Below are 25,697 nucleotides of genomic sequence, written 5' to 3' on the forward strand. Positions count from 1 at the left end.
GAGCATCACATCCCGCACAGGTGCCCTTTTTCCCCTGTGCACTGTCTATGCTAGCCCAGCCCTAGGTCCACTCGTGAGTCTCTCCCTGTGGGCCTGCCACATCCGTGCTGGGGGTGCAGCTGTGACCTAGCCAGAGGAAAGCCAGTCCTGTTCCCTCTAGTAGAAGATCAGACACTTGGATAGGGCTTACTCCAAAGAGGAGCAGAGCAGGACACAGGACAAATTGTGAAGTCCCAAGTGGCTTGTTGGAGAAGGAAATGGCAACTCACTCCAGTATTCTTGCCTAGGAAATCCCATGGACAGAAGAGCCTGGTGGGCTATAGTCAGGGGTCGCAAAGAGTTGGACATGACTGAGCGACTAAACAGAGTGGCTTGTGGCTGAATAATAACCTTAGGAGGTGAGGCTGTGGATGAGGTGTGACAGTTGGACCAAGTCTCAGATTCAGGCGAGTCTTGAAGTTCCAGGTGATCAGCCCTTTGGGGAGCAGAAGTCAAGCCTGAAATGGAGAGGGGAGGGGCAGCAGGTCCATTTCCCAAGGGAGGTGGCTGGCAAGAACTAGGCAAGGGCCAGGGCAGGGGAAAGAAATACTCCTTGGGAGAGCAGTCCAGCATCCTGCCTGGGCAGACAACGCAAGCAAGGGGGGCATTGTGTTCAGGGGCTCCTTGTCTCCCCTAGATGCAGGCTGCGTGGCAGCCCTGGGACTTCCGCTGCTCTGGCTCTTTACCTGTGTAGACTCCTCAGTCTGGAATCTGCCTCCTCCTCACAACTTCCACATCTGCCAGTCCTACCCATCCTAGATCAAGGGCGCCTCATTCCTTGAGCTGCCACTCAATCTGCAGAGCTATGTTATTCTTTTTTGTACTTCCGTAGTCTTTTATTTCACCTCCCTCCCTGTACTGACCACTTTCTACCTTGGACTAAGAGTTACTTATGTTATCAACTTACTAGACTAGAAAGTTTTTTGTGGGCAAGATTGAAGTCTGAGGCTAGCACAGTTGTGTGGCCCAACATACATCTGCAAGACTCGAGGTACAGTTCTTGATTTCATGCAAAAATGAATAGACTACAGTTTCCCTTTATTAGTGTCTCTGAATCAATCCTTCAGTGGCTATCACCTTTCATGGGTCTGCGAAGTTCACTGTGGTCTTCCCACATGCTGATGATCAAATATTTCTACTTCCTCTTCCTCTGGTTGCTTGAACCCCTTATGTTTTGGAGGCCACACGAATAGTTCTGGGCAATGAACTGTGAAGGAAAGTGATGTGTTCCTTTTAAGCCAGAGCACTGAACCCAGGATGAGACCCTTCCGCGTGCTCTTTACCCTAAGGCATGGCAACTGGCACTGTCTAAGGCATTGGCTGCTTTGTTACCCTGAGTTCCCCTGAATCAATCCCATGAACAGGACCTCTGTGATGAACATTAAGCTTGAGTGAGAAATAAGCCTTTGTTGTTTGCAGTCGCTGAAATATGAAGGCTGTTACTATTGCATAACCCAGCCCAGCCAGCCCAACCCATTTACCCTGATGGTTGGTCTGCTCTAGATGTGACTAGCACATCATCAGATGCCGGTGGCTGGCGGGTGATCTGATGGGAAGGCAGAAGCAAGTGGAAGCTGCCGCTTTGGGCAGCAGAGTGCTTCTCTCAGCAGTTCAGCTCCCTTGGTGGCATCTCATTGTGGAGTGCCAGTAATTTAGATGCAGATGTGCAGGAAGGGAGAGAACTTTCCACTCTATGGGCTGCTTTCTAAATTAATTAAAAGCTGGGGGTGAGCAGAGAGGCTATTCCATTAAGTTTTTTTTTTTTTTTTAAATTTTGAGTCTGCAACAGGATTTTCTCATCAAGTATTGCAAAGCAGACGAAAGCACCACACTTTCCCCACATGAGTGTGTGATCCGCTTCCCTGGAGAAGCTTCAGCATCTGGAGGGGCTGCTTGTTGAGCCAAAGAGCTGAGGAAACAGCAGAGCTCCATGTACCAAATGCTATGTGAGCTACAAGTCTGACAAAACTCCAGGTGGATTCCAGCCTTCCAGGGCATGCAGGTATTCCTCAGGCAGAATGAAAAACAAAAAAGTCCTTTGCTGTACCTTGATTGAAGGGAAGTGGGTTACCTATGTGAAACAGAGATTAAAAGTAAAAGCTTTGCAGTATCCTGTATGTGTGCTGACTGCTAAACCTCAGGAATGTACAATGACAAGAGAAATGGGCAAGAGAGAGAGATTTAATTGAATAAAAACTCCAGGCGGTGACAGGGGTGGGAAGACACAAAGCAGTAATTAACAATAATTTTTTAAATGACAATGCAATTAATTAACATCCTGAGGATAAGGGGAGAGGAGGGGAGAGGCATTCTTCAGCCTGGAAATACTGCTCAATAAAACGAACTTAGCATTTAAAGGGCTTCCCTGATAGCTCAATTGGTAAAGAATCCGCCTGCAATGCAGGAGACCCCAGTTCGATTCCTGGGTCAGGAAGATCCCCTGGAGAAGGGATACACTATCCACTCCAGTATTCTTGGGCTTCCTTTGTGGCTCAGCTGGTAAAGAATTCACCTGCAACTCGGGAGACCTGGATTTGATCCCTGGGTTGGGAAGATCTCCTGGAGAAGGGAAAGACTACCCACTCCAGTATTCTGGCCTGGAGAATTCCATGGACTGTATAGTTCATGGAGAATTCCATGGACTGTATAGTTCATGGGGTAAAGAGTCGGACATGACTGACTTTCACTTTCACATTAAAAAAAAAAAAAACTGATCTGCAAAAGGCCCTGGTTATCGTGACTTTGGGGCTTCCCAGGTAGCACTAGTGGTAAAGAACTGCCTGCCAATGCAGGAGACACAGGAGATGCGGGTTCAATCCCTGGGTTGGGAAGATTCCTGGAGGAGGGCATGACAACCTACGCCAGTATTCTTGCCTGATTGACACTGACCACACTCCCTTCTCCAAGAAGGAACTGCTCTAAGGCAGCATCTTCATCTGCCTCCAGGTTTAAAGGTGATGGACAGTTGCATGTGCATTTTGAGCTCACTTCTAGAAGGACCCCCTCACATAAATTTCTGGGCTCCTGACCCAGGAAGCCCACTGCCCCCTTCATAGTTGCAGGACTTGCAGCATCTGCCTAATGATTGAAATGGCCATCTTGATGGGATCATTCTAGAGTCAAGAATGACCCCATGGACAGAGGAGCCTGGTGGGCTACAGTCCATGGGGTTGCAAGAGTTGGACATGACTGAAGTGGCTGAGCATGCATGCACGCACGCATCGTGACTTCAGCAAAGCTCACATCACCAACCCAAGAAAGACATTTCTCCTAGCAGAGGAAGCTGACAAATGAATCAACCTTGTATTTCATGTCATTCTGCAACTTGTAATCATTGTATTCTCATCTGTGAGGGAGAAAGATCAGGGTAGACAGTGAAATTGGCATAAATTCACGCTTTGGGTTGAATACTGGTCTCCCTTGAGGATGCTGGGGATGGGGTTCCAGAGCTGAGAGCCTCCCTGGGGTGGGCTTCCCAGCCTACAGACATTTACCAAGACTGCTGGAGCAGGAGTGGTAGCAATTGGTTAGGGTGGTGTGGAGGCTGACCGTAAGCTACTCAGGGAGCAGCTCCAAAGGCACTTCCAAAGGCACTGGGAGGCTCACTCATGTGAGACAGTTGCTTAGACATAAAAGGAACATCTAAGAGCAGTAACTCTTCCCTGATTCGCACTGATCACACTCCCTTCTCCAAGAAAGAACCACTCTAAGGCAGCATTCTCATCTGCTTCCAGGTTTGAAGATGATGGATATTTGCATGTGCATTTCGAGTTCACTTCTAGAAGGACCCCTTCACATTAATTTCTGGGCTCCTGACTCAGGAAGCCCACTGCCCCCTTCATAGTTGCAGGACTTGGCAGCATCTGCCTAATGATTGAAATGGCCATCTTGATGGGATCATTCTAGAGTCAGGAATGAAGCTCATGGCCTGTTGGAAGTCTTTTCATGACCTTGAGTTTTTGCTTACTCTCAAGAGAATCCAGCCTCAAGATGACTTGACTGAGAAGGCCTATCAATCACAAGACATTTGGGGAGAAAACTTGTCTTTATATCAGTGCCACATTAGCCCCAGGCTAAAGCTCAGTACTGGGTGAATTCTGGGTTTATCTACATTTTGTAAAGCTGAAAACCTCTTTTGCCACAATATCTTGTTACCTCCTGCCCAATTTGGTCATCTTGAGGATTAGAAGACACTACTCAAAGTTATATCAACACAGAAATCTGATAACTTGACTTAAAACAAGGGTAGCTTTATTGAGTTGCTGCTCCTAAAGCATGTGTCACATATAAAGAGTAAGACACAAGGTATGTGAACAGTTTTTACATTCCTGACCTTCCATTGTTGAAAGAAGCACTTCTTCAGCAGACCTGCCTCTTGCAAGTTACACACACAGCTCTAGAAACTGGCATTTCTCAGCTATACACAGAAGTGAAGACCCACCCGCACATTTACCAGACTGATGGAGCAAATCAACCTAGTTCTAGGGGGTTGGTGGGAAGGCCACTAATTAACTCAACAGAAATGTACGATTACAATACAGAATAGTTCAAACATAGTTTTTTCCTAAACTGAATTTGACCTAGAGATTTAAAGCAAAAAAAAATTCTTCACTACCACTGAAACAAACAAACACTGAAATACTTAATAATTTATAGAACTAAAGTTTAAGATGAACATTGTCCCAGAGTCAAGGCGGCTGAAACAGACTTAAGCTGACTTGGTTTCAATCAAGAAGGTACTCTTCATAGAAAGATACACTCCACCTATTACTTGGATTTCAAAACTCCCCATTCAGAAAAGAACATTTTATGTAGGTTTTTCTTTTATCTGTTTAGGCATTTTAAACAGCTGCTTGATACTTCATGGAATTAGAAAGCTATGTATAACGCAGAAATCATTCCAGAACATATGAGCTTCCTTTTTTTTTTAACAACGAAGGTTATTTTTGAGAACAAAGATTCTGTTTTCAAACAAATGTGGTCATTAACTGTGGTGCGCCAGAAAACATATGGCATGTTTTGTTTCCACAGAACCGTTCCTAACGAAAGCGACTCAGCTCCCATGAGGGATCAAGTCATGTTCAATTCAGGAGGAAAGTTCACAATGACGGGGAGCCAGGAGCCCTGCACGACCAACCAGTCGAAGGCTCACAGACGGCTCTGAGTGCTTGTGATTTCAACCTGGGACCAGGAGTCTGCACCTTGGTTTATGTCATATTGGCAAAGAGCTTCTAAGAGTCATAAGTCACTTTTGTAAAGGCTCTTGGCCAGGTCTGCAGCTTCCTGCGGGCCACTGATCAAAGCAGCCATTGCTCATCCTTCTCCTCCAGGGTTATGGAGCTCGGTGGAGACACAAAATTTCAGAAATTCAGACCACCTTCCCACCAAAGACAACTATTTTACATTGTATTTAATAGAACCAACATCTGGGCTCTCCCCTCTTTGTTTTTTTCTTCTTTTCTTCTTGACAGCAGATCCATAAAAAGTGAAAAAACCATGAAAACATCACCTTGGGAGACAGAAAAGACTAAGACAGCTCGGACCACACGACAAGTGTCTCGGCCTTGACTGACACAGGGGCAGCTAAGACTCTGGAGTGAGAGGCGTGCTGCCCCCGCTGCCGCTGCGGCTCAACACTGTGTTTAGACGGTTGAACAAGTGCAAAAAGAACGCTGCTGAGTCTCGTTTGTGTAGCCTGGCCGCCGCGGTGCAGCTCATGGTGTCGGAGGTGGTTTCGGAGACGGGCACGAACTCTCGCTGTCGAAGCTGGCAGCTCGGCCTTGCCACTGTGAAGAGGGGGAAAAAGCACTTAGCCAATGCCAAGGGAATGTGTATCTCAACTTGCCAAACTCATCTGGCCCATGCTCTGAATCCACTTTTCTCCAGCTTTTTGTAAGCTTTTGTGAATTTTGCTGTTAGCCATGCAAAAACAAGGAAAACAGCTTTAGGGCAGGGAGATGAATTGGGAGATTGGGATTGACATATACACACTATTGATATTATGTATAAAATATACAAATAATGAGAACCTATTGTAGAGCTCAGAGAACTCTACTCAGTGTTCTGTGGTGACCTAAATGGGAAGGAAATCCAAAAAAGAGGAGATTGTGTATACGTATAGCTGATTCACTTTTCTGCACAGCAGAAACTAATACAACAATGTAAAGCTACTATACCTCGATAAAAATTAAAAAAAGAAAGAAAGAAAACAGCCTGGAAGACCTGATTTTTAAAAAAGACTTGCTGTAGAGATAATGAAAGCTTTCTTTAGCGTGTGGAGTGTGTGTGTGTGTGTGTTAATGAGGTGCTATGACTGGACCATTTCTGAATGCTTCAGCCATTTTTCACACTGAAAATCAGATTTTGTTAGCAGCAGAAGAGGCCTTCTGCAGAGTGTGCCCTTACTGCCAAGAAGCCACAATCATGAATTATTAGCAATTTGTCTGGGAGCTGTTAGTACAGCTAAAACTCTGATCTTGCTTCAGTGCCGGCCTCTACTCCTCAGTCTCTGTGCTTCCTGGGGGGCTTTACACTCGCCTTGTGAAGAGGTAGGAGGCAGGAGGGGATGGCGGCTCCCGCCCCTTTCGGGTACCCCTACTTTTTCCCCTCTTACTGTCCTGTCTCACAGGCTGCCACCCCTCAGCCCAATTCTCACCCCTGTGAAGATGGTGATATAATGAGGCGTAATGGAGGGAAGAGAGGACTGAGAGTGGATGACCCACACTTGGTCACTGAACCCTTCTTTACACTTCAAAGCCAGGCAGAGCTGGAGCAATGCTTTCTGGGTGAGGATCTGACCCTGTGAATATTCTAGACCTGCTGCATAACTTCAAAGTGAGTCAATGTCCACTGTATACTCCATCCTGTCTGGGAGCAGAGGAAACACAGGACAAGACTCCAGGGAGAGAAGTTAGGCAGGTGGGTGAGATGGCGTTTCTGTCTTTCCAGCTGTACCATGTGGCATGCAAGATCTTAGTTCCCCGACTGGGGATCGAACCCGTGGCCCCTGCAGTGGGAGATCAGAGTCTTTCGCACTGGACCACCAGGGAAGTCCTGAGATGGTCTTTCTGAACCTGAAGCTCAGCCCCTTCTGCTTCTCTCGGGCTTTCTGGGTCTCCACGTGGAGTAACAGGGCTGAGGAGAAGTGGACTATGCCTTTGTGCAGTGTGTAGGGGTGGAATGGAGAAGGACAAGGTCCCGCCTCCAACCCCCACCTCACAACACAGCCTTTCTAGACAGAGTTGAGCCACTTAAGAATCAGACCATCCCAGCCAGCATCTCCCGTGGGAGCCCACAACACGGAGTTGAGACCCAGGCCTACTGATCACCTTCATGTTTCCAGATTGAAGGAAATCCTCTCTTTCAGTCCCCAGGCTCAGTTCTTCATGGTCCCTTTGTAACCCTGGACAGGCCAACCTGCAGATCTTTACAACTAACCAAAAAAGGCTGGTCTGGAGGTACTGACGACCACCATTACGTGACCTGAGCCTGAGCTATCTTAGCATGCGGGACCCAGAGACCGGCTGGGAGATCGCCCTGGCTCTTTTGTTCTTGCAGATAAGAAAACAAAGATGCAGAGGAAGCCAACAGAGCCAGTCAGGAGCAGAACTAGGATCTGAAATCAGGTCTACTAACTCCACACTCAGTGTTCCCTCCACTCCATCCTGCAGCCGCCTTCCCACCTGGACACACCAGGAGAAGGAGACACACGATGGAAAAAGAAACCTAACCTCTTTGGGTCCACACCAGGTACTTACTCCTAACTCCAGGTGGCAGTCTCTCTGCTTGCAGCATCCACGTGAATGAAATCACAACCGAGGGTTTCCCTGGTGAAATATTTTAGATAAATAAATGCCTGGTTGTTGAGCCCACTGCGACTTCTGACTCAAGAGTTCTTAACCAGAAGGTGCCAAAAGACGGTTACCAATGCTTTCATTGAATATACCTTCATTTTAGAAGTTCTACTTTTTTCTGTTACAACCTTTAACGTCACTTTTAACGTCAGTGCAAGGTACACTGCAATTACTGGCTTCTCCCCGAGTAAGCATGCCACTTAAACAACCTGATGGATAGGCCAGTCCACAGGAGAAAAAACGAAATGGCCACATGGAGTATTTCTTTCTCCCTTTACATAATAGCTCAAAGAGAAGTCACACAGAGCATAATTGTTTATCCAGAACAAATGAAGGAGGCACGCTGGCTCCCCTGCCAGCCTCTGATTTTTCCTATGAAGATAAACAGGGAGGAGATGGGGTTCATGGACAATGGAAAGGTGAATGATTCCTGGCAGGCTGATTGTGGCGGCTCTGAAATAGCGGAGAACTGGTCCCCAGCACACCAAGGAAGGTGATTAGTCCAGGGTGGCTGTGGTCCAGTGAGATCTTTTATTGTTCTGAAATGGGTCAGGTTCCAACAGATAGGTCCCATCCCTGGCAGGCGGTTTGGGTTTGTCCCTTCACAGTAAAATGCCTTGGAGAAGGTGGCTGGCCAACCTGGGCTCTGTATGTGGTGACAGCGATGACACGCAGCATTGGGCAGGAGTGCTGAGAGGTGAGCGGCCACAGTCGCTGCAGGGGAAAGGTTGTTCTCTGTGGCTTAATCAATTTTTATTCATGAAAAAGAATCCCAGCAGGGAAAAATACCTTTTCAGTTAATTTTTTCCCTCAACCTGATTTTAAAAACCCCAAACAAGTAAGTATGGTGCCCTCTGTTCTCGTTAATAAAAAAGTAATGATCACAGAGCTTGAAACCCCTCTAAGAATGGTGTAATATAAACACAGTGCTTTCTAGATATGATGCCATTCATCTTCCTGGGGGTGGGAGAAGAAGGTTTTGGGTTTTTTTTCAATGTATTACACAAACGGGAGAAACAAGTTCCAGGAGCCAGGTTCTTGCTCAATGTCCAAAACACAACCAAAAAGGAGACAGGATGTAAACTCTAAGGATGATTGAGATGATAAATATTCAAGTACAACGCATCACATGAACACAAAAAAGGCTTACTTTATATTATCCTGGTGGGTTTTTAATGCATCTTTATAAAGGGACTTCAACTGTGGGGGCTAAAAGCATAGGCACGCATTTTCATAAATGTGTACTGAAGAAATCCTAAGTTGCCAAGATGAATGCCATTCTCAGCTTCTTCATACAGAGACATGATCAGCTGAGCAGAAAACGGAAGGCTGGGGAGTTGGGGATGGGCAGTCTCGGGAACCTGGTGTGTGAGGTCAATGAAAAGTAAACCCAAAGGATATGAATCAATTTATTCTCTTTTCGTTTTCCATATACTGTTGCTTTCCCTTTGCTGTCTCATCAAATATTCATTTTCAAGGGCTTGGTTCTACTTTATCTTTCTTTTGTAGTCTGGACCAGGGAGTCAGAGTTCTCAAAGAAACAGGACTTGGAATCAATTATTTGGCTTAATTAGGTTGTATTCATTATGGAAAACGATTCTGGGGCTGAGTCCCAGCTCCACTGTACTCCCCTGCACCCCACTTCCAACTCCAGCCACCACTGACTGCTTACTCCAGTTCATGTGGACAGACGAACCCAGTAACAGCAATGGGTTGTTGCATCTTCAAGGTTAGAAAGGTGATACAAGATGTGGGTTCACTCTTCGCCCAGTCATTTTAGGTCAGAGTTTCTTAGAAAAGCTGAGATGGGAAAAGCTCACCCATTCATTTTACCAACCAGGAAACTGAAGACCAGGTGGGGCAGTGAGGTGCCTGAGACCCCTCAGCTCCCACTCCTCACCCCTGCCTCCATGCCTTCCTGAGCATTCTAGTGTACCTATTCTGTCATTAAATGTCTCCAAAGGATTTTAAAGGGGGAGGACAGTTGCCACACCCCCTCCCTAGATTGACTAAACACTGCGGTCAGTGAGCTGCTGGCTTCCCACTGGAGGCTCATGTGTAGGTGGAGGCTGATTGTGGGTACCTTACCCACACTTTGCAGAGAGGGCCTTCTGGGAAAGCAGGAGGGCCCAAGAGCTGGCCTCCCTCAATAAAGCTCCAGAGCTGTGGTAAAATCCAGGCAACCAGGAGACAGAAATGTGAGGTTTCATGCTGCTGGAGCACCGAAGAATTGATGCTTTTGAATTGTGGTGCTGGAGAAGACTCTTGAGAATCCCTTGGACAGCAATGAGATCAAATCAGTCAATCCTAAAGGAAATCAACCCTGAATATTCATTGGAAGGACTGATGCTGAAGCTCTAATACTTTGGCCACCTGATGCAAAGAGCTGACTCATTGGAAAAGACCCTGATGCTGGGAAAGATTGAGGGCAGGAGCAGAAGGGGTGACAGAGGATGAGATGGTTGGATGGCATCACCGACTCAATGGACGTGAACTTAGGCAAACTCCGAGAGATGGTGAGGGACAGGTAGGCCTGCAGCCCACGGAGTCGAAAAGAGCTGGACTTGACGACTGAACAACAGTGCTGCTGGAAACAGGCTTGGCCACCCTGAGCAGGAAAGGCGGCTGTAGCTTCTCTGGGTTTTATGCCCATACCTTTTCTGTGTCACAGAACATGGGGAAGGAGATATTTTGTTTTTAAGGAGATTCTGCTTTTAAGCTGAGGGGCCATGTGGTTTCTTTTTTTATTAGTAGATTTTCCAATTTTTATACAACTCTTGAGACTTCCTGGCTTGAAACCTATTGCTAATAAAATGAGTGAATGATCATCTCGCTTTCTAGGTTATGGACTCGAGTCTGAAAGACTCAAAATGAGGTTTAAAACTTTTCTCAAAGTTTTAAACTCCTGCCCATAGGCTTTGGCCACCCCAACCCATGTTCCAACCCATTTAAGAAAAAAAAAAAAAAAGGCCAAGGGACCATTGAGGTGATAAATGGCAGGATCTTAAACTGGTGGAGTTTGGTGGAGGTGGGGCAGATTGTAGGTGTCACTGGAAGGAACATTTTCTTTGCAGTCGAGAAAGAAATAACTAGCTCAGGATTATGTAGCAAGTGGAGAAGGGCCAGGCCTGGAGCCCGTTTAGGGATTTCCAGGCAGTGCTGTGTCCATTACATCTCTGTTAGGACCTGGCTGGAAAGTGGGTCCTTGAAGCCACACTCTCTTCTCCAGCAGTGGGGAGAACCCACATTCATGAGAGCGGCATCCTCTCTCTGGCCAGCTCCATCCACACAGTGAAAACCGCTGCAGGACGGCCTCGCTAGAGCCTCAGGGAACTTACTGCTTGGACAGGGGTGGGATTTTCTGCCAGGTTCTGAGCTCACCCTCTTGGGGCTCTCTCTGAAAGGGCTGACTTGGCTCAGGGGCTCTGTGAAAGCATTCCTGGCCTGGCATGGTGAGCAGCTGCCCAGGCTTCCTCCAAGTTTTTATTTTCCATTTAGGACTCAGGGTCGCTTTCGATATACTCCACATCAAAGCCTTCTTGTCAAGCAGGTTCCCACTGTCTTCCTCCATTTCCTTCCTGCCTGTTACACTCTGGGTGAAAAGCGTGTGCCTCCCCGCACCCAGCCACCTCCACCCCCACCAAGGACCCACAAAGGCGAGGTCTCGCAGCAGCCGACTGCCATTCTCTAGCCCGCGCTGCCATGCAGCAAACATGCCAAGGGCCAAGCGCGACCTCACCCACCTCTTTGAAGGATTTCTTTACCTCCACCAAGGAGTGCCAGTGTGCGATGGGCTTCCGTGGGTACGCCAGCATCTCATTCCAGTGGTCCCTTCCCAGGCCTTCAGCGTTGATCCCCACACGACAGACTCCAATGATCTCGTTGTGACCCACTCTAAGGGAGAAACAGAGGGCCTGGCATCGGTGACCAGACATGCTCTCAGAAAGGGAGGTCCCGCAGTCTGGGCCTCAACCCTGCTGGTCTAATTCAGAGTACTGAGCTCTTTAAACAGATGCTTGGCAGGGCCTCAGGGTGCCAGCTGCAGTGAGACATTCCCCGGCCTCCTTGGATGGACTTTGGACACAGACAGATGAGCAAAAAGTTCTAACCTTGTTTGGAATCTCAGGAATGGTGGGCAGATGGCTTGACTTTGGGGAGTGGGAGTTTAAGTCTCTTCCTTTATTTGACTCAGCGAGTGCTTGAGACATCAGCGCTATTTGGAAATAAATCAACCTGCTCTGAGTACCATGTCTCCACACCCAGCGGCTATGATTTGATTTATTCACTCAGCAAGAGCATCAATCATCACTCACATTTGTTCACCAAGCACTTACTATGCCTTGAGAGCTTGTGCTAAATATCCTGGATTGAGGCTTTACTGCATGTTTTTTTTGTTTTTTTGTTTTCCCTCCTTCAAGCAAAGTGACAACTGGAGAGAAGGAGGCACAGTGGCTGGAATAGTTGGAGAATCTGTTTGAGCCAGCCTTGACAGGACAGCAGGATTTGAAAAGTGGAAGAGAAAAAACTCATACAAGGTGAGTGAAGTCAAGTTGGATGGATACCCTGGGTCCAGATCTGGAAGGTCTTGAGAGTTCCGGGGAAGAACGTGGACAACAGGAGCCATTGATGGTTCTTGAGAAGGGCAGGCCCCAGAACAAAGTGATCTTTTAGGAAGGTGTGGCTGGGTTGAGGCAGGGAGTGACGACGGCAGGGGTCAGTTCGGAGGCTGCATAGATATCCCCAAGCGGGAGTGGAAGTAGCAGTGGGAGTGGAGAGGAGAGGGAGGGGTTCTCAAGAACAGATGCCAGAAGGAGGAACGGGAAGAGTCAGGAGTGAATTCAGGGAAATTGATGGGTGGGGAAGCCCCTCATGGCAATGAGCCCACTGGGAAGTGAAGCTTGAGCTTCTTTGGAAACCCATGCTCTTCCTCAAACTCTTGTACCTCCCTGGGTGGAGCCAGATTTGAGGCCATCGAGTGCCTGAGCCACACGAAGCACAAGGTCCGAGGTCAAGGAGCCCTGTGCTGTCCTGGGAGTGAGGGGCAGGGAATCACGGCCCCCGGGCCCTTACCTACCGATCATAATCCATAACGGAGATGAGCAGGCTGACTTGGTCCATGTTCTCCGGGGGAATGTCAAAGATGATGGCCTCATTGTAGACAGGGTTGAGGGTGTTCTTCTTTATGGTGGTTTTCTTTTTCTTCAGTCTCCGCCCGTCACAGAGTAGGGACACTTTGACATATGGATCTGTGCCCATGGGGGCAGCGGGAAGGGAAGGGAGCGTGTTAAGCAGATGTCCTCGAGCACCATGTGTGGCAGAGGATCTGGGAGCCCAGACCTACTGTTGTTCTCAGATGGTATCAGTGGGATGTTAAAATAATTAAACCACCTCGTATTTATGTCACACACCTGTCTCTGTGGACACTCTGTGCTTCATAAACACAGAGTCTTTAGCGACCTCAGGCTTTCTAGGAGAGTGTTTAATGGACTTTTGCTAATGGGGAAGCTGGCCCCAAATCAGACAGGAAACCTGCCCATGGGTATGCAGTTCACGACCCTAAATCTCAGCTCCATGGTGGCTGGCTGGCTCCAAAGGGTGCTGAAGCTGAACAAAGGCACTCTCCTCCTTTTACCTACTTGCAGGCTTTTCTCTAAGGGGTTCTTGTCAGAATTAGTAACCAGAGGATAAAGTGGGTAAAAATAGAATTGATGATGCCCAAGGAGTAGCCACAAGACAGAATAAATGAACAGCGACAGTCACGATGCTTGTGGGGTCCTCCCAACCTGACAACAGGCTTAAGGGTCTCATTGCTCCTTCAAGCTCATTTCTACCCGGCATCAGGGAGGGGAGGAGTGGCCCTGCTCTTGGCCCCCCTGGAAACTGGTTCCTGCCCACTCTTGGCAGTGGAGGAGGGGGGGCCATGGCCGGGGGACTGAGTGCCTCCGCCTTCTGGGACTCGGGGTGGCCGGCTGCCATTTCCTTTCTCAGTGTGATCTTGAAATCTCTTCAGCCCTCAAAGAGCTGTCTTTTTACTGACCTCCCATGCACCTCCCATCCTTGTCTCTTCTTTAGTTTTCTGAATGGGTATTTCATGGTCAGCTTCCTACCCTGAAATTTTCTACTCATCCAAGTGAAGCGACACCTATTGTATCTCACCGTGCAGGTGTCTCGGTCACCATCATAACTGTTATTTATGCTGCACAGCTCAAGACACAGGAGGGCAACTCACAGGTAATAACAGCTTTTGAGACACTGATGTGCTGAGACAATTTCTTGCCCAGAAGCCAGGGCTCATGCGGCTCTGTCAGGAGGCGCAGGCCCAGCAGCCTGCTCCCTGGCTCCTCATTCACAGGCATGTAACTCTAACTCCTGGGCACCCAAGTACCCACGAGGACCTTACGCTCCCTGGGGAATTGTTCAGGTGGTGGAAGAGGTACACAGCTTTGGGGAAGCTACAGAGAACCTCGACACCTGATCAGAAACTCAAGCCTTAAAGGGAGTTCCATAGTCGCCCAGGTGCGCCGCTGACTAACCAACATGACGACAGCAGCTGTGCCTTAGCCGTGGGGGTGCTTGGGTTTATGGGGGACCTGGGGAGACCACCAGGTGTTTAACCACCCTGCTGTGTCTGACAACCCATTGGCAAGGTTTCTCTCAGGAGGATGTTCAGTAAAAAGGAAGGAGGGGTTCCTAGAACTGCCGTGAGACAGCTTTCTCGTGTCCTCAGGCTCTGTTCTCTATGGATATGCCCTGGACAGTGTTCAGGTACAAGCAGACAAGTGGGAAAGTTACTTCCAAGACCTGTTGTTGACATGGCAACCTCTATGCTCAAGTGTGAACGTTGTCTTGGAGAGTGTCTTCAGGCTTGAGGCTGCCACGGACTGCTCATCCCCTCCCATGCCTATGTCCACACACTCCCACAGCAGAGCAAATGCCCACGTGGCTGGACTTAGAAATGTTTGACAAAGCCACCTGCCCCTGGTGCTGCCAAGTCACTTCAGTTGTGTCCTACTCTTGCGACCCCTATGGACTGTAGCCCACCAGGCTCCTCTGTCCATGGGATTCTCCAGGCAAGAATACTGGAGCGGGTTGCCATTTCCTTCTCCAGGGGATCTTCCCGACCCAGAGATTGAATCCTGTTCCCTGGGCCACTAGGCAAATGCCTGATGACTAACTGGGAGATTCTCAGCTTCCTTCCCCACCTCTATTCACTCCTGTGAGGCATATCTAATTTATAAAATTCCGTGGGTATTTCCCTTGAAGGAACACATAATCTCACTATCGCCTAAGAGGCTAAACAGAGACAGGGCTGTTCCCTGGGTGGTTTGCGCTGGGGCAGAAGCTTGAGCTTCTAGTGGAATGCTGGCTCCAAATGACCTTGAGGTCCTGTCCTCTCCAGTAGCCTAAGATGCAGCTAAGGGAGGGGCACAAAGGCCAGCAGTGTGTTTCAGCCTCCTTGTCACGAGGGCCATCATAATTCGGCATTTAGTATATGCCAGGCATTGTGCTGAGAGATTTATGTATATCATGTCATTTAAAATGTCAGTCCTATAAAACATTTACGATTATCCCCCTTTGACAGATAGAGAATTTGAGATTTGAGAGATTAAGAAACTTGCCTAAGATTTTAATTTATGTCTGACTCCAAAGTTTACATTTGTAACCACTAGATTCAAAGTAGTGCAGACTAGATGTGGCAGAGATGGGTGGGTGTACTAACCCACCATCCTTTTGGGGGATACTGATCCTTATGATTATTCTGTACTGTTTTTTATGGTCATGGTTCCAGTGGATAGGCTTAGGGAATTGATTCATGACTAGTTTAGATCAAGGAGAACAGAAAGATCCTTGGTTTTAGAGGTCAATGTCATATAAATCAAGAACAGGCAAATGCACCCCTGAGTTCAGTCCAACAGCAAAGCAATCTGGGTTGAAGGCAAACTCAAACTTATCCTCCAAAACAGGAGATCGAGTTTGAGAGACCCCTGGGGTGAGTGTCCCAGGTACATCACCCTTTGACAAAGTTACCCATTCATTCATCATTCAATACATACTTATTTAATGCTTATGATGTTTCACGAACTGTCCCAGACACTTGCTTACATCAGTGAACAAGATGGAAATTCCTAGCGAAAAGAGGACCCCTGAATCTTCAGAATCAAGCTGAGATGTAATACCAGATTCCAAATGAAAACAAACAAAATACCCAATTCCAAACCCAGGTAGAAAAGAGAGGCAATCGTGAGAGAGAGGTTGGAACTTGGCATGAGAAAAATCTCTCACCCCCAACCCTCTGATGTGCAACAACCCACACGATTATCTTGGTGGCTTCGCCATAAGCACTCTCTCTCTAGCACATCAATTTAATTACACCAGAGAAGACAGAGTGGGACTTGGGCAGCAAAATCCTATTTCCTTCAGCAGTTTTGAGAGGGCTTGGTGAATTTCTGTCCCTGCACACACTTATTTTGTTATTAAAATGAAATCTACAATCGGTTGCAGTTTTGGAGGAAGCCAGCTTGCTGATGTCTAAAAGCCTTGTACATGCTGGAAAAGGTTCTTCAAGCTCCCCACCATGTTCTGATGTGTGGTGGTAGCCTCTGTGGAAGGAAAAACATCAGGGCAGGCACTTTCAGGGGCAGCTTTCAGCCTGGACGGTGTGAGTTATGCACAGAGACGTGGAGGCGGCAGTAGGGGGGGGCTCTGGGAGCAGAGGCATTCAAAGCCACCACAAATACACGACTTCAGCGTTTCTTGACCACCGTTCCCTGAAACCTCATTTTCCAAAGCCTAATATCTCATCTTCCAACTGCACCAGGTTGGGTCTGGGCCCAGATGTGTTCATCTGGATCATCACTTCTTTGCAGCAACTGTGATTATACTAAGGAAATAAAGAATGAAAGGGAAAATCTTCCACATACTCCCAGCCAAGTTCAGAGGCACCTCTGGAGTGGATTTATGTTTGTAATCAGAATCTGGAGAAGAGCCTCTTAGGAGGGAGTTTTAGGGAAACAAACCAAGCATTTGCATCTGAGTGCAGCCCAGGCTATTCTACGTGCCTGCTCCTTGGAACGCTCCACCCTCTTCCACTTCTTGGGCTAATTTGAGTCAACTCGGGGCAGAAGGTTCCTGAGACTCTGCTGTTATATTACAACCCAAAACCCTGCACAATGAAAACTTGCATAATCGTGGGAAAGGATCAAACCTCTGACACTGTGTCCAGCCTGCAAGCTCTGAGGCTGCCTCCAAACAAGTGTCTCCTCAGTTGCTAGAACAGCACTTGTCTCTCCTGTGGTACCTAGCGGCTCTCCTGGTGCTGAGACAGAGGCCCAGAGCCCTGCAGGAAAACCTCAAATACAAATGCACTTTGCTTTTCAGTGACTCTGTTCCTCTGACTCACTACAGGGCTGCTGCAGGGCTTCATGGATCAACAAACACTTAAGACACTCAAACTTGACATAACCCTTAGAAGTCCTGAGGCCTCACACCAACCAGAAAGATATTTCCTTCTTATTTTTTCCTCCCATTTATTTGCTTCTTATCCTCTCCATCCTCCAAGAGAAAGAATGATTGTAATAGCTAATATCTCCTGACTGCTCAGTCGCAGAGTTGGACACGACTGAGCGACTGAGCAACAACTGACTGCTTATTAGGTGTCTGGCTCATTTCTAAGCATTTACATGAATTAACTTGTTTATTCTTAAAGCAACCTGTGTACTTTTTTTTTTTTTTTTCTGTTCAGATCATGAAACCAAAACATTACACAGCAAGGAAATGGCAGAACTGGTATTCAAAGCCAGGCCATATGCCCGCAGGTCTGTGCTCCAATCGAAGAATACCGGCAATTCCTCCCCCTTCTCTCTCAACATCTCTCCACATCCTAAAGTCGGGACTATGGGGAGGCCACATGGCAAGCACCTGGGTAGGAGAGGTACCTGAGTAGCCTGTGATGTCCATTGCCTTGAGGTTCCGGCATTTGATCACGGTGAGGGTGAGCCTGCCTGCTGTGGGCAGGTAGCAGAGGGAGAACATGATCTCGCCCAAATCCACACTTTCCTGCAAAGAAGCAGACAGGAGGGCAGGTGAGGGCCACACAGCTCCTGTGCAGCCGCGGGGCCACTCCGGAGCCCCGGAGAAGCTCTCTGAGGCAGAGTGCTGTAAGGCTGGATGGTCTGGCCTCTGTCCTGGGAGTAACTGGGTATAAAAGGCAGTGATAACGACATTGGCTCTTCAGCAGACACTGTCCTCTTCAACTTTCCTTCTCAGCTCTGATCAGACTCTGGTCCTGGTCTTCTCCCTCCTGCTTTGACCTCACCTGCCCTACCTGTGCCCTTTGGCTGCAGCCCCTCAAGCCACCAAGCCCTTGGGGGCCCAACCCTATTTTCCAGTTTACCTTTCTTGGTCACGTGAGCCCTTGACTCCCCACCCTGCTGGCCTGTGGTCCCGATAGTATCCTGTACAAAACCCACTCTGGCCAGCAGGGGTCCCCTCTCCCAGCATATCCGATTCTAGCTCTCAGCTCAGTCAATCTTCACAAGGCCCTCTGCCTTGGAAGCTTCTTTGTGTGCTTCAGTTGTGTCGCTTCAGTTGTGTCTGGCTCTTTGTGACCCCACGGACTATAGCCCTCCAGGCTCCTCTGTCCATGGAACGCTCCAGGCAAGAATACTGGGGTGGGTTGCCATGCCCTCCTGCAGGGGATCTTCCCGACCCAGGGAATGAACCCTCCTCTCTTGAGTCTCCTGCACTGGCAGGCAGGTTCTTTACTGCTAGCGCCACCTGGGAAGCTCTGGCAGCTTCCTTGCCTCTCCTGAAACACACCTAGCACTCCAACTTCCAGGCTTGCGCGTGGAAGCACAAGGAATCAGGACCTGCTCAGGACATGGCACTGACCAAGAAGATACACACTTGCCATTCCATGTTCGTGCCAGGTCTTGGATCCACTCTGTCCTTATGTGTGGTCATGCTTCAGCTATGAACCCAGCCTGGAGCATATACCCTCCTGCCTCTTCTGACCCCAGAAGCATCATGACCAGGGATCCCGGGAAGTTTCTGAGCAACAGGGAATAGGAAAACTTCAAAGACAGTAAGCATGTCTGACTGTTGAATTAAACAGCACTCTGCTGGACTGCCTCCTCTTCCTGTTCCCCAGCTGACAGAGGAGGGTGCTATCACTGCAAAATCTCCCAGGCTCTGAGGCTGATGTGGGGCTCCAGGATGTAGAGATGTTTCCTCCCTTAAAGCCCCCAGATCCAGGGTGGAAGAGGAAGAGGTCAAGGTTTGGGGTGGCTCTGATTTCAGGCTGGCTGGAGAGGCCTCCTGGAGGAGGTGACTTCAGATAAAGAGAGCAGTCAAGGATTGCACTAAGGTTTTTGTCTCTTCTTCTCTCAAAGAACCACCCTCTACTGGAGATTCCTAAAGACTCCTGACACTTGGCCCCTCCTGCAGAATAATTCCCCCACCCCTTCCAGAGTATGTGGTCCCAATGCTCTCCTCTAGGTGGCACTATACCCACCCTTTCCCTAGCCCAAGATTTGTCCTTTTTCAACCCACTCCCAAATCAAATCCCAGGAGTAACAGCTCCTGGACAAGAAGCGGGTGGGGGTATTGTGGGCAGGGGTGAGAGGTGGAAGGGTGGTGTCTGGCTGGGGCAGAGCTGGACACACTGTAGAGAGAGCTCCCCCCTCCTCTGCACTCCCCCACAGACCCTAGTACATGGAGCCCAGACCAAAACCCATGAACTGTGCCCTGTGAAGCTCTTCTGTGATGGGCATTTCCACCTTTGAGGCTCACAGTGACTGTGCAAGGCAGTGGGTATTGTCATTATTCCCTCCATCTCACAGACAAGAACTCAGTGGTTAAACTCAGGTGTAATGTCCTGACCAGGCTTGTGCAGCTGGTGTGAGGCACAGCTGGACTCTGACCCTCAGGATAGCAGCCCACCTAGGGAACATCTCAAGGTAACCCGGGCTCCTCCAGACCTTAGACTGCACTTCACCTGTTCTTTCCACTTGGATTTACTGAGATCCTGTTAAAGGCTCCATGTTTGGTGGAGAGTGTGCTGTCCCCCTCAACAGGCATGCAGCCTAGAGGGGTGTAAAAGAAGGCGCCAAGAGGATTTCCTTGGTGGTCCAGTGGCTAAGACTCTGTGCTCCCAATGCAGGGGACCTGGGTTTGATCCCTGGTTGGGAAACTAGATCCCACATGCTGCCACTAAAGATCCCAAATGGCCGAACTAAGACCTGGTGCAGAGGAAGGAAAGGAGGGAGGGAGAGGGAAAAGGAGGAGGGAGGGAGGGAGAGGGAAAAGGAGGAGGGAGGGAGGGAGAGGGAAAAGGAAGAGGGAGGGAGGGAGGGAGGGGGAAAAGGAGGAGGGAGGGAGGGAGAGGGAAAAGGAGGAGGGAGGGAGGGAGGGAGAGGGAAAAGGAGGAGGGAGGGAGGGAGAGGGAAAAGGAAGAGGGAGGGAGGGAGGGAGGGGGAAAAGGAGGAGGGAGGGAGGGAGAGGGAAAAGGAAGAGGGAGGGAGGGAGGGAGGGGGAAAAGGAGGAGGGAGGGAGGGAGAGGGAAAAGGAGGAGGGAGGGAGGGAGGGAGAGGGAAAAGGAGGAGGGAGGGAGGGAGGGAGAGGGAAAAGGAGGAGGGAGGGAGGGAGGAAAGAAGGAGCCAGGATCTCCATCTCGCTCAGGTGCATGTCCTGTCTCCCTCCGGAGCCCCCTAGTCCAGGGAGAGAGAAACAGGAAGTGGCCCACGGCAAGTGGCACAGGGAAGCGTGACTGTCCCCTCAGGCAGCAGGGGTCAGGTCAGCAGTGCACCTGGCTGAATGTTCCATCTCTAGAGGAGGCACCGAGCTACAAGGAGGCCCCCAACTCCCTTGATTTCCTTATAACCCTCCAAGGTGCAATCCTGCCCAGTGTTCAAGAAACCCATCCAGCCTCAATAACAGCAAGAAGAACCAAGGTTATTGCATGCGTACCATGTGCCAAGTCCTTTGCTAAATTGCCTCCGTGAGTCTCACCACAGCCCCTGTGGGATGGGTGATCTTAGTACCCCCACCGCATGCAGGAGGAAATGACTGGTGAAGTTAAGCAACTTGCTGAGGTCAAATGAGTGCTCTGGGGCCAGACTTTTATAGGCCAGGGCTGCTGCCCAAATGCTCTCGGTAGCGCCCCCTGCGCGGCTTCCAGAATCAAGACCCATCCTCCTAGCTTACATTCCGGACGCTTAACGATTAGTCCCGTCCTACCACCTCCCCTGATTATTTTTCTGTATCCCTCCTTGCCAACCCTCTGCTCCAACTGGCCGGTGTATCTTTGGTTCTTTTGGCCAACATGCTTCCTCTTCTTGTCTTTGTTTGGATGATAATCCCATGCATCTTGGAGGGCCCAGGGCCATGCCCCTCACAGGGACCCTTGCCCAGGGTGCAGCCCTTACTAAGCACGTCTCCCCACATACCTGCTACACTTTCTTCCCCTGAGGTGCTCACAGGGGTGCACGAGTCCCTGCTTTGCTACAGCCAAGCCCTCCTATAGCATCCAGGGACTAGAGGCCCCTTTGGGGCAGGGCCTTCACTTTACCTGTACTGTGCTTCAGAGATGCTTGAGAGCCCCAGAGGAGCTACACAGACGGTTACACTTTAGGCAGAAGAACCCTTGAAAGGAATGGTTCTCCATATCAATGTTTCCATCAGGTTAGGGCCCTGGTAAGCAATCTAGAAGTTCCCAGGGTCCCTGTGAGCGTGTGCTTAGTCGCTCAGTCATGTGTGACTCTTACCTGTGAAAGGAGTGAGCACAAGGCTGCTGTCACCTTTTCCCACTCAGCCACCTGACAGATGCAGAGTGAAGCCTTCAAAGGCAGTCTTTTCGCAGGAGTCTAAGTTAGTTTGTTTGTGAGCTTGGGAGACTTGCCTGGGGCTGTGGGAGAGCCCTCAGGGTGAGCGGAATCCCCTGGGGCTCTGTAGGCCGCCCTCAGAGATGGCTCCCCCCAGGGACAGCACAGAGTCAGCAGGGCCCTCCTTCCTCGGTAGAGCCGCCCCTGGGGGCACACAAGGTGCTGAGTCAGCAGCCGGATTTAGAACTCCCCACCCCCCTCCTGGTTCCTGCACCCAACAGTGAGCTCCACCCTCCATCACTGGGCCCCAAGAGGCAAAAGGAGTGGGTCAAGAGTCCACTATGACTTGGGGGCAGAGAGGAAACTGGGGCCAAGTGGCCCAAAGTCTGATCTTGGACCTTCTGCTGGGGGTGATTGGGCCTGATGGCAGAACAGCTACTCTTGGCTCAGTGGGTTAAGGCAAATATTCATTCCCCTGCATATGTAGACAGCAGTGTGTGATCAGTCGCTTCAGTCATGTCCGACTCTTGTGACTCCATGGACTGTAGCCTGCCAGGCTCCTCTGTCCATGGGGATTCTCCAGGCATGAATACTGGAGTGGGTTGCCATGCCCTTCTCCAGGGGATCTCCTCTACCCAGGGATCGAACATCTCTTATGTCTCTTGCATTGGCAGGGGGGTTCTTTACCACTAGAGCCACCTGGGAAGCCCTTGTAAACAGCAGAGGACCAGGTTACTTGATAAAGGAAAATAAATAGTTTACTTTTGAGTACATAGATGGGGCTAAGCAGACAGAAAGTCAGCATCTCCTGGAGGCATCTCCCTCTCTGGAAAGCCAGGCCCAGTTTGGCCCCATGGGCAGCCTTGCCGAGTCATCTCAGCACCACCTGCTTTCTCAGGAGGTTTCAGCCCCAGATCCTGCACACTTGCCAGCCTTTTATCCTCACTGAGGATGTTTGTGGCTTTGGCTTTAATATAACCAGGGGTGACCAGGGGCTGCAGAACAGCCAGCACATTATTCCTTTCATCTTCACCTTCTGTCAAGAGAGGCCACCATAGGGCCCCTGACTGGCAATGAGCTTCCTGGTGCAGAAGAGGTCACTGCTGTCCAGAAAGCAGCAGACTCCAACTTAGGCCTCTGGACTGCTGACCCAAGGGGCTGATAGGGTGGGTCTGAGCCCAGCAGCAGCTGGTGAAAGTCTTGGCTATTGCTTGGAGAGGGGCAGGCCTGCATCCAGGATATTGGCGCTTGGAGAATCCTGTCCTTAATTGCATGAAGCCTGTCCACCTACATCATTGTGCATTCTAGTAGCATCTCCCCTGGCTGCTGCACCCAGACGTCTGGGCAGTAAGATTTGTAAAGGCCCATCCACTGCACCGCATTGCCCTTGCTGGTTCCCCAGGAGTCCATCTGCAACAGCTCATTAAAGCACTTTTCTCTCCTTGATGCACTCACACAGCCCTAAGTATAGAAAAAAAAAAAAAATTTCCTACCTGTGGACTGCCCAGGAAAGGGAGGGACTTTATTTAGTCCCTCCACCACTAAGTACTCAGGCTTGTCATTTCACATCTCTGGGCTTTGGTCTATAAAATGAGAGCATCACCCCAGATGCTGTAGCCTTAAGGTCCCTGCCAGCCATAAAAACCAAGCATTCAAACTGGAAAAATTCGTCATCAGCCATCACCAATTAAGATGGTCCAAGGATGCCTAAGGGCTTCCCTGGTGGCTCAGAGGGTAAAGAATCTGCCTGCAATCAGAAGACTGGGGTTCGATCCCTGGGTAGGGAAGATACCTGGAGAAGGGAATGGCAATCCACTCCAGTATTCTTTCCTGGAGAATTCCATGGACAGAGGAGCCTGGTGGGCTACAGTCCATGGGGTTGGTTGCAAAGAGTCGGACACGGCTGAGAGATTAGCACTTTCACACTTTCAAGGATGCTTAACTGCTACCTGTCTGTTTACCCACCTCAAGGTATCCAGGAACTTTGTTTTGAATTTCATATGCTCTCATTCCTTCAGTTCCCACTGCCCCCCACCTGTTTTGTTCTTCTCCAGGGCTGGGCTTCTTCCTCTTAAATAGGCAATGGGTGGCGTCAATGCCTCTGCGTCCGTCTGGGGAATCCAGGCTGAGCGAAGCAAGAACGATGCTTCCCCATCTCTTAGAGAACACTTCTAGTCTCTTAATCATTAAGTGGCTTGTCTGAATCGCTCAGCATCAGCAGAGAAGTATCTGCTACACTTTCAGAAAAGTCACAAGAGAATAAAAAGATCTTTGAAGCACTGGGCAGGAAGTGCTGTTACCCTGAGGCTGGGGGGCTGGAAGCGAGATGGGGTGGAAGCCAATTTGGCTTCAACAGGTAAAGAAAGAGCCAGTGAGCAATCCCTCTATGTAGACCTGGGGCTTGGAACTGGGGGTAGAGATGAGTCACATGTGGAGGCTGGATGCCGGGACTGGTATCCACCCCCACAGCCCCCCAGACCTCTTCAGAGCCCACGCCACAACCATAGCTTCTATTTGATTGTGGGGATTTTATGATGAATGCAGTGTTCTCATTAGATGGGAGGCTCTGTGGGACCAGGGATATGGACTGGTTTTACTCATCAATCCCCCGTATCTAGCCCAGGGCCCAATTCACAGTAAGAGCTCAGGAAATACTGGCTGATGAAAGAATGGTTGAGCCTGTGGACTTGAGGTCAGGCAACTCTGGGTCCAGGGTCCAGCTCCGTTTATGAGGAGTGTAACTTACTTTAATCCTTTTCTAGTCTTGGTTTTCTAATCTGTGAAATGGGGCTAATAACAGTACCTACTTCCTAAGGTTGATAAATAAAGATTAAATGAGGTAATTTGTGCCAAGTGCTTAGCATAGTGCCTGGCACACAGTAAGCACTCAGAAAGCATTAGCCGGTATTATAATTTGTTAAGACTATCACAACTACCATCATCGAGAGCTCCCGGGCTTGGGATAAGGCCGGAGAGAGAAAGGCACACAGGTAAGCAGCAGTGTCTGGCTCGATTAGTGCTGTAAGAGAGCTGTGGACAAGATGTGGGCCCTAGAGGAGGAAAGAAGCTCTGCCAGGAATTTTAGGGTAGGCTTCCCAGAGAGGGTGCTACTCGGTAGGATCTAGCAAGGTGAGTGAAAAGAGCTTACAGGAGAAGAAACAAGCAAGCAGTGCCCAGGCAGGTGTCATTGGGTGCATAAAGACACAGAGCAGAGGCCTGGAGGTCCAGCGAGGCTCGAGGGCAGTGTGGACCACAGGGCAGGCTGAGAGCAGCCCAGACCAGGCTGGCGTGTCTGCCTCAGGGCCCACACCAGCGGGTGACTGAGACCTCTCTACACCTGCTGTTCCATCCCTATATCCCTCTCAGTCCACAGCATCACCTTCCGCCTAGACACCCACACCAGAGACCATCTTCACCTGTGTCATTCATTCGCTACTGCCTACAAAATGTTTCCAAATACAGGGAGACAGTAGTAATGAGACAGAGTCCCAGCCCTCCAGGAGCTTCTGTTCTGGGGGAGGGAGACAAAACTCAAGTAAGCAAGAGAGTATTGTAGGGTGCTGAGGGAACGTGGGCAGGGGCAGAGAGTAAAGAGTGGGGGGCAGGGTGGAGGCTGTTTAGACAGAGCGGTCGGGAGGCCAGTCAGACCTGAGAGAGGCGGGAGGTGGACTGCCACGAGGGGATAGCAAGTGATGCCAGGGGAGCGGCATGCGGGGAGGGGAGCAGTGGGGAAGGGAGGCAGGGCCAGGTCTCTGAGGCCCTGAGGGGTGTTTGGATTTTCTCCTCTGTGGAAAGCAGGACTTCAGCAGAATTGCAAGGAAAATGGGTGGCTGAGGAAGAGTGGATCCCCGGGTCGTGAAGATCCCTTGGAGGAAGAACTGGAAACCCACTCTAGTCCTCTGGCCTGGGAAATCTCATGGACAGTGGAGCCTGGCGGGTCCATAGGGTCACAAAGAGTCGGACATGACTAAAGCGACTTAGCACA

At 49.6% G+C, this 25,697-nt stretch overlaps 1 protein-coding gene and 1 long non-coding RNA gene across 6 annotated transcripts in view; one reads left to right on the forward strand and one right to left on the reverse strand.

Moving 5' to 3' along the window:
* The first annotated feature begins 1,827 nt into the window (after positions 1-1,827).
* On the forward strand, positions 1,828-6,248 carry LOC147376104 (uncharacterized). The gene is made up of 2 exons (XR_015160748.1): positions 1,828-2,041; positions 5,071-6,248. It is a non-coding gene; the product is annotated as an uncharacterized LOC147376104 (long non-coding RNA).
* Positions 4,269-25,697, reverse strand: part of SYT6 (synaptotagmin 6) — a 66,316-nt gene continuing 44,887 nt past the window's right edge. For 3 of the 5 annotated variants that reach the window (XM_086391975.1, XM_086391974.1, XM_086391976.1), the window contains exons 4-7: positions 17,828-17,948; positions 12,967-13,138; positions 11,657-11,786; positions 4,269-5,825 (exon numbers count right to left, since the gene is read on the reverse strand). In XM_086391975.1, coding sequence (XP_086248101.1) covers positions 5,754-5,825; positions 11,657-11,786; positions 12,967-13,138; positions 17,828-17,948 — 495 coding nt within the window. In that variant the 3' untranslated portion in view covers positions 4,269-5,753. Of the gene's footprint in view, positions 5,826-7,796; positions 7,866-11,635; positions 11,787-12,966; positions 13,139-17,827; positions 17,949-25,697 lie in introns of all 5 variants that reach the window. The other 2 variants (XR_015160743.1, XR_015160742.1) reach the window with 2 other exon arrangements.

Source organism: Bos grunniens, chromosome 3 (assembly GCF_055505025.1).
Source record: "Bos grunniens cultivar Pamir isolate PY7600 chromosome 3, Bosgru_T2T1.0, whole genome shotgun sequence".
Lineage (NCBI taxonomy): Eukaryota > Metazoa > Chordata > Mammalia > Artiodactyla > Bovidae > Bos > Bos grunniens.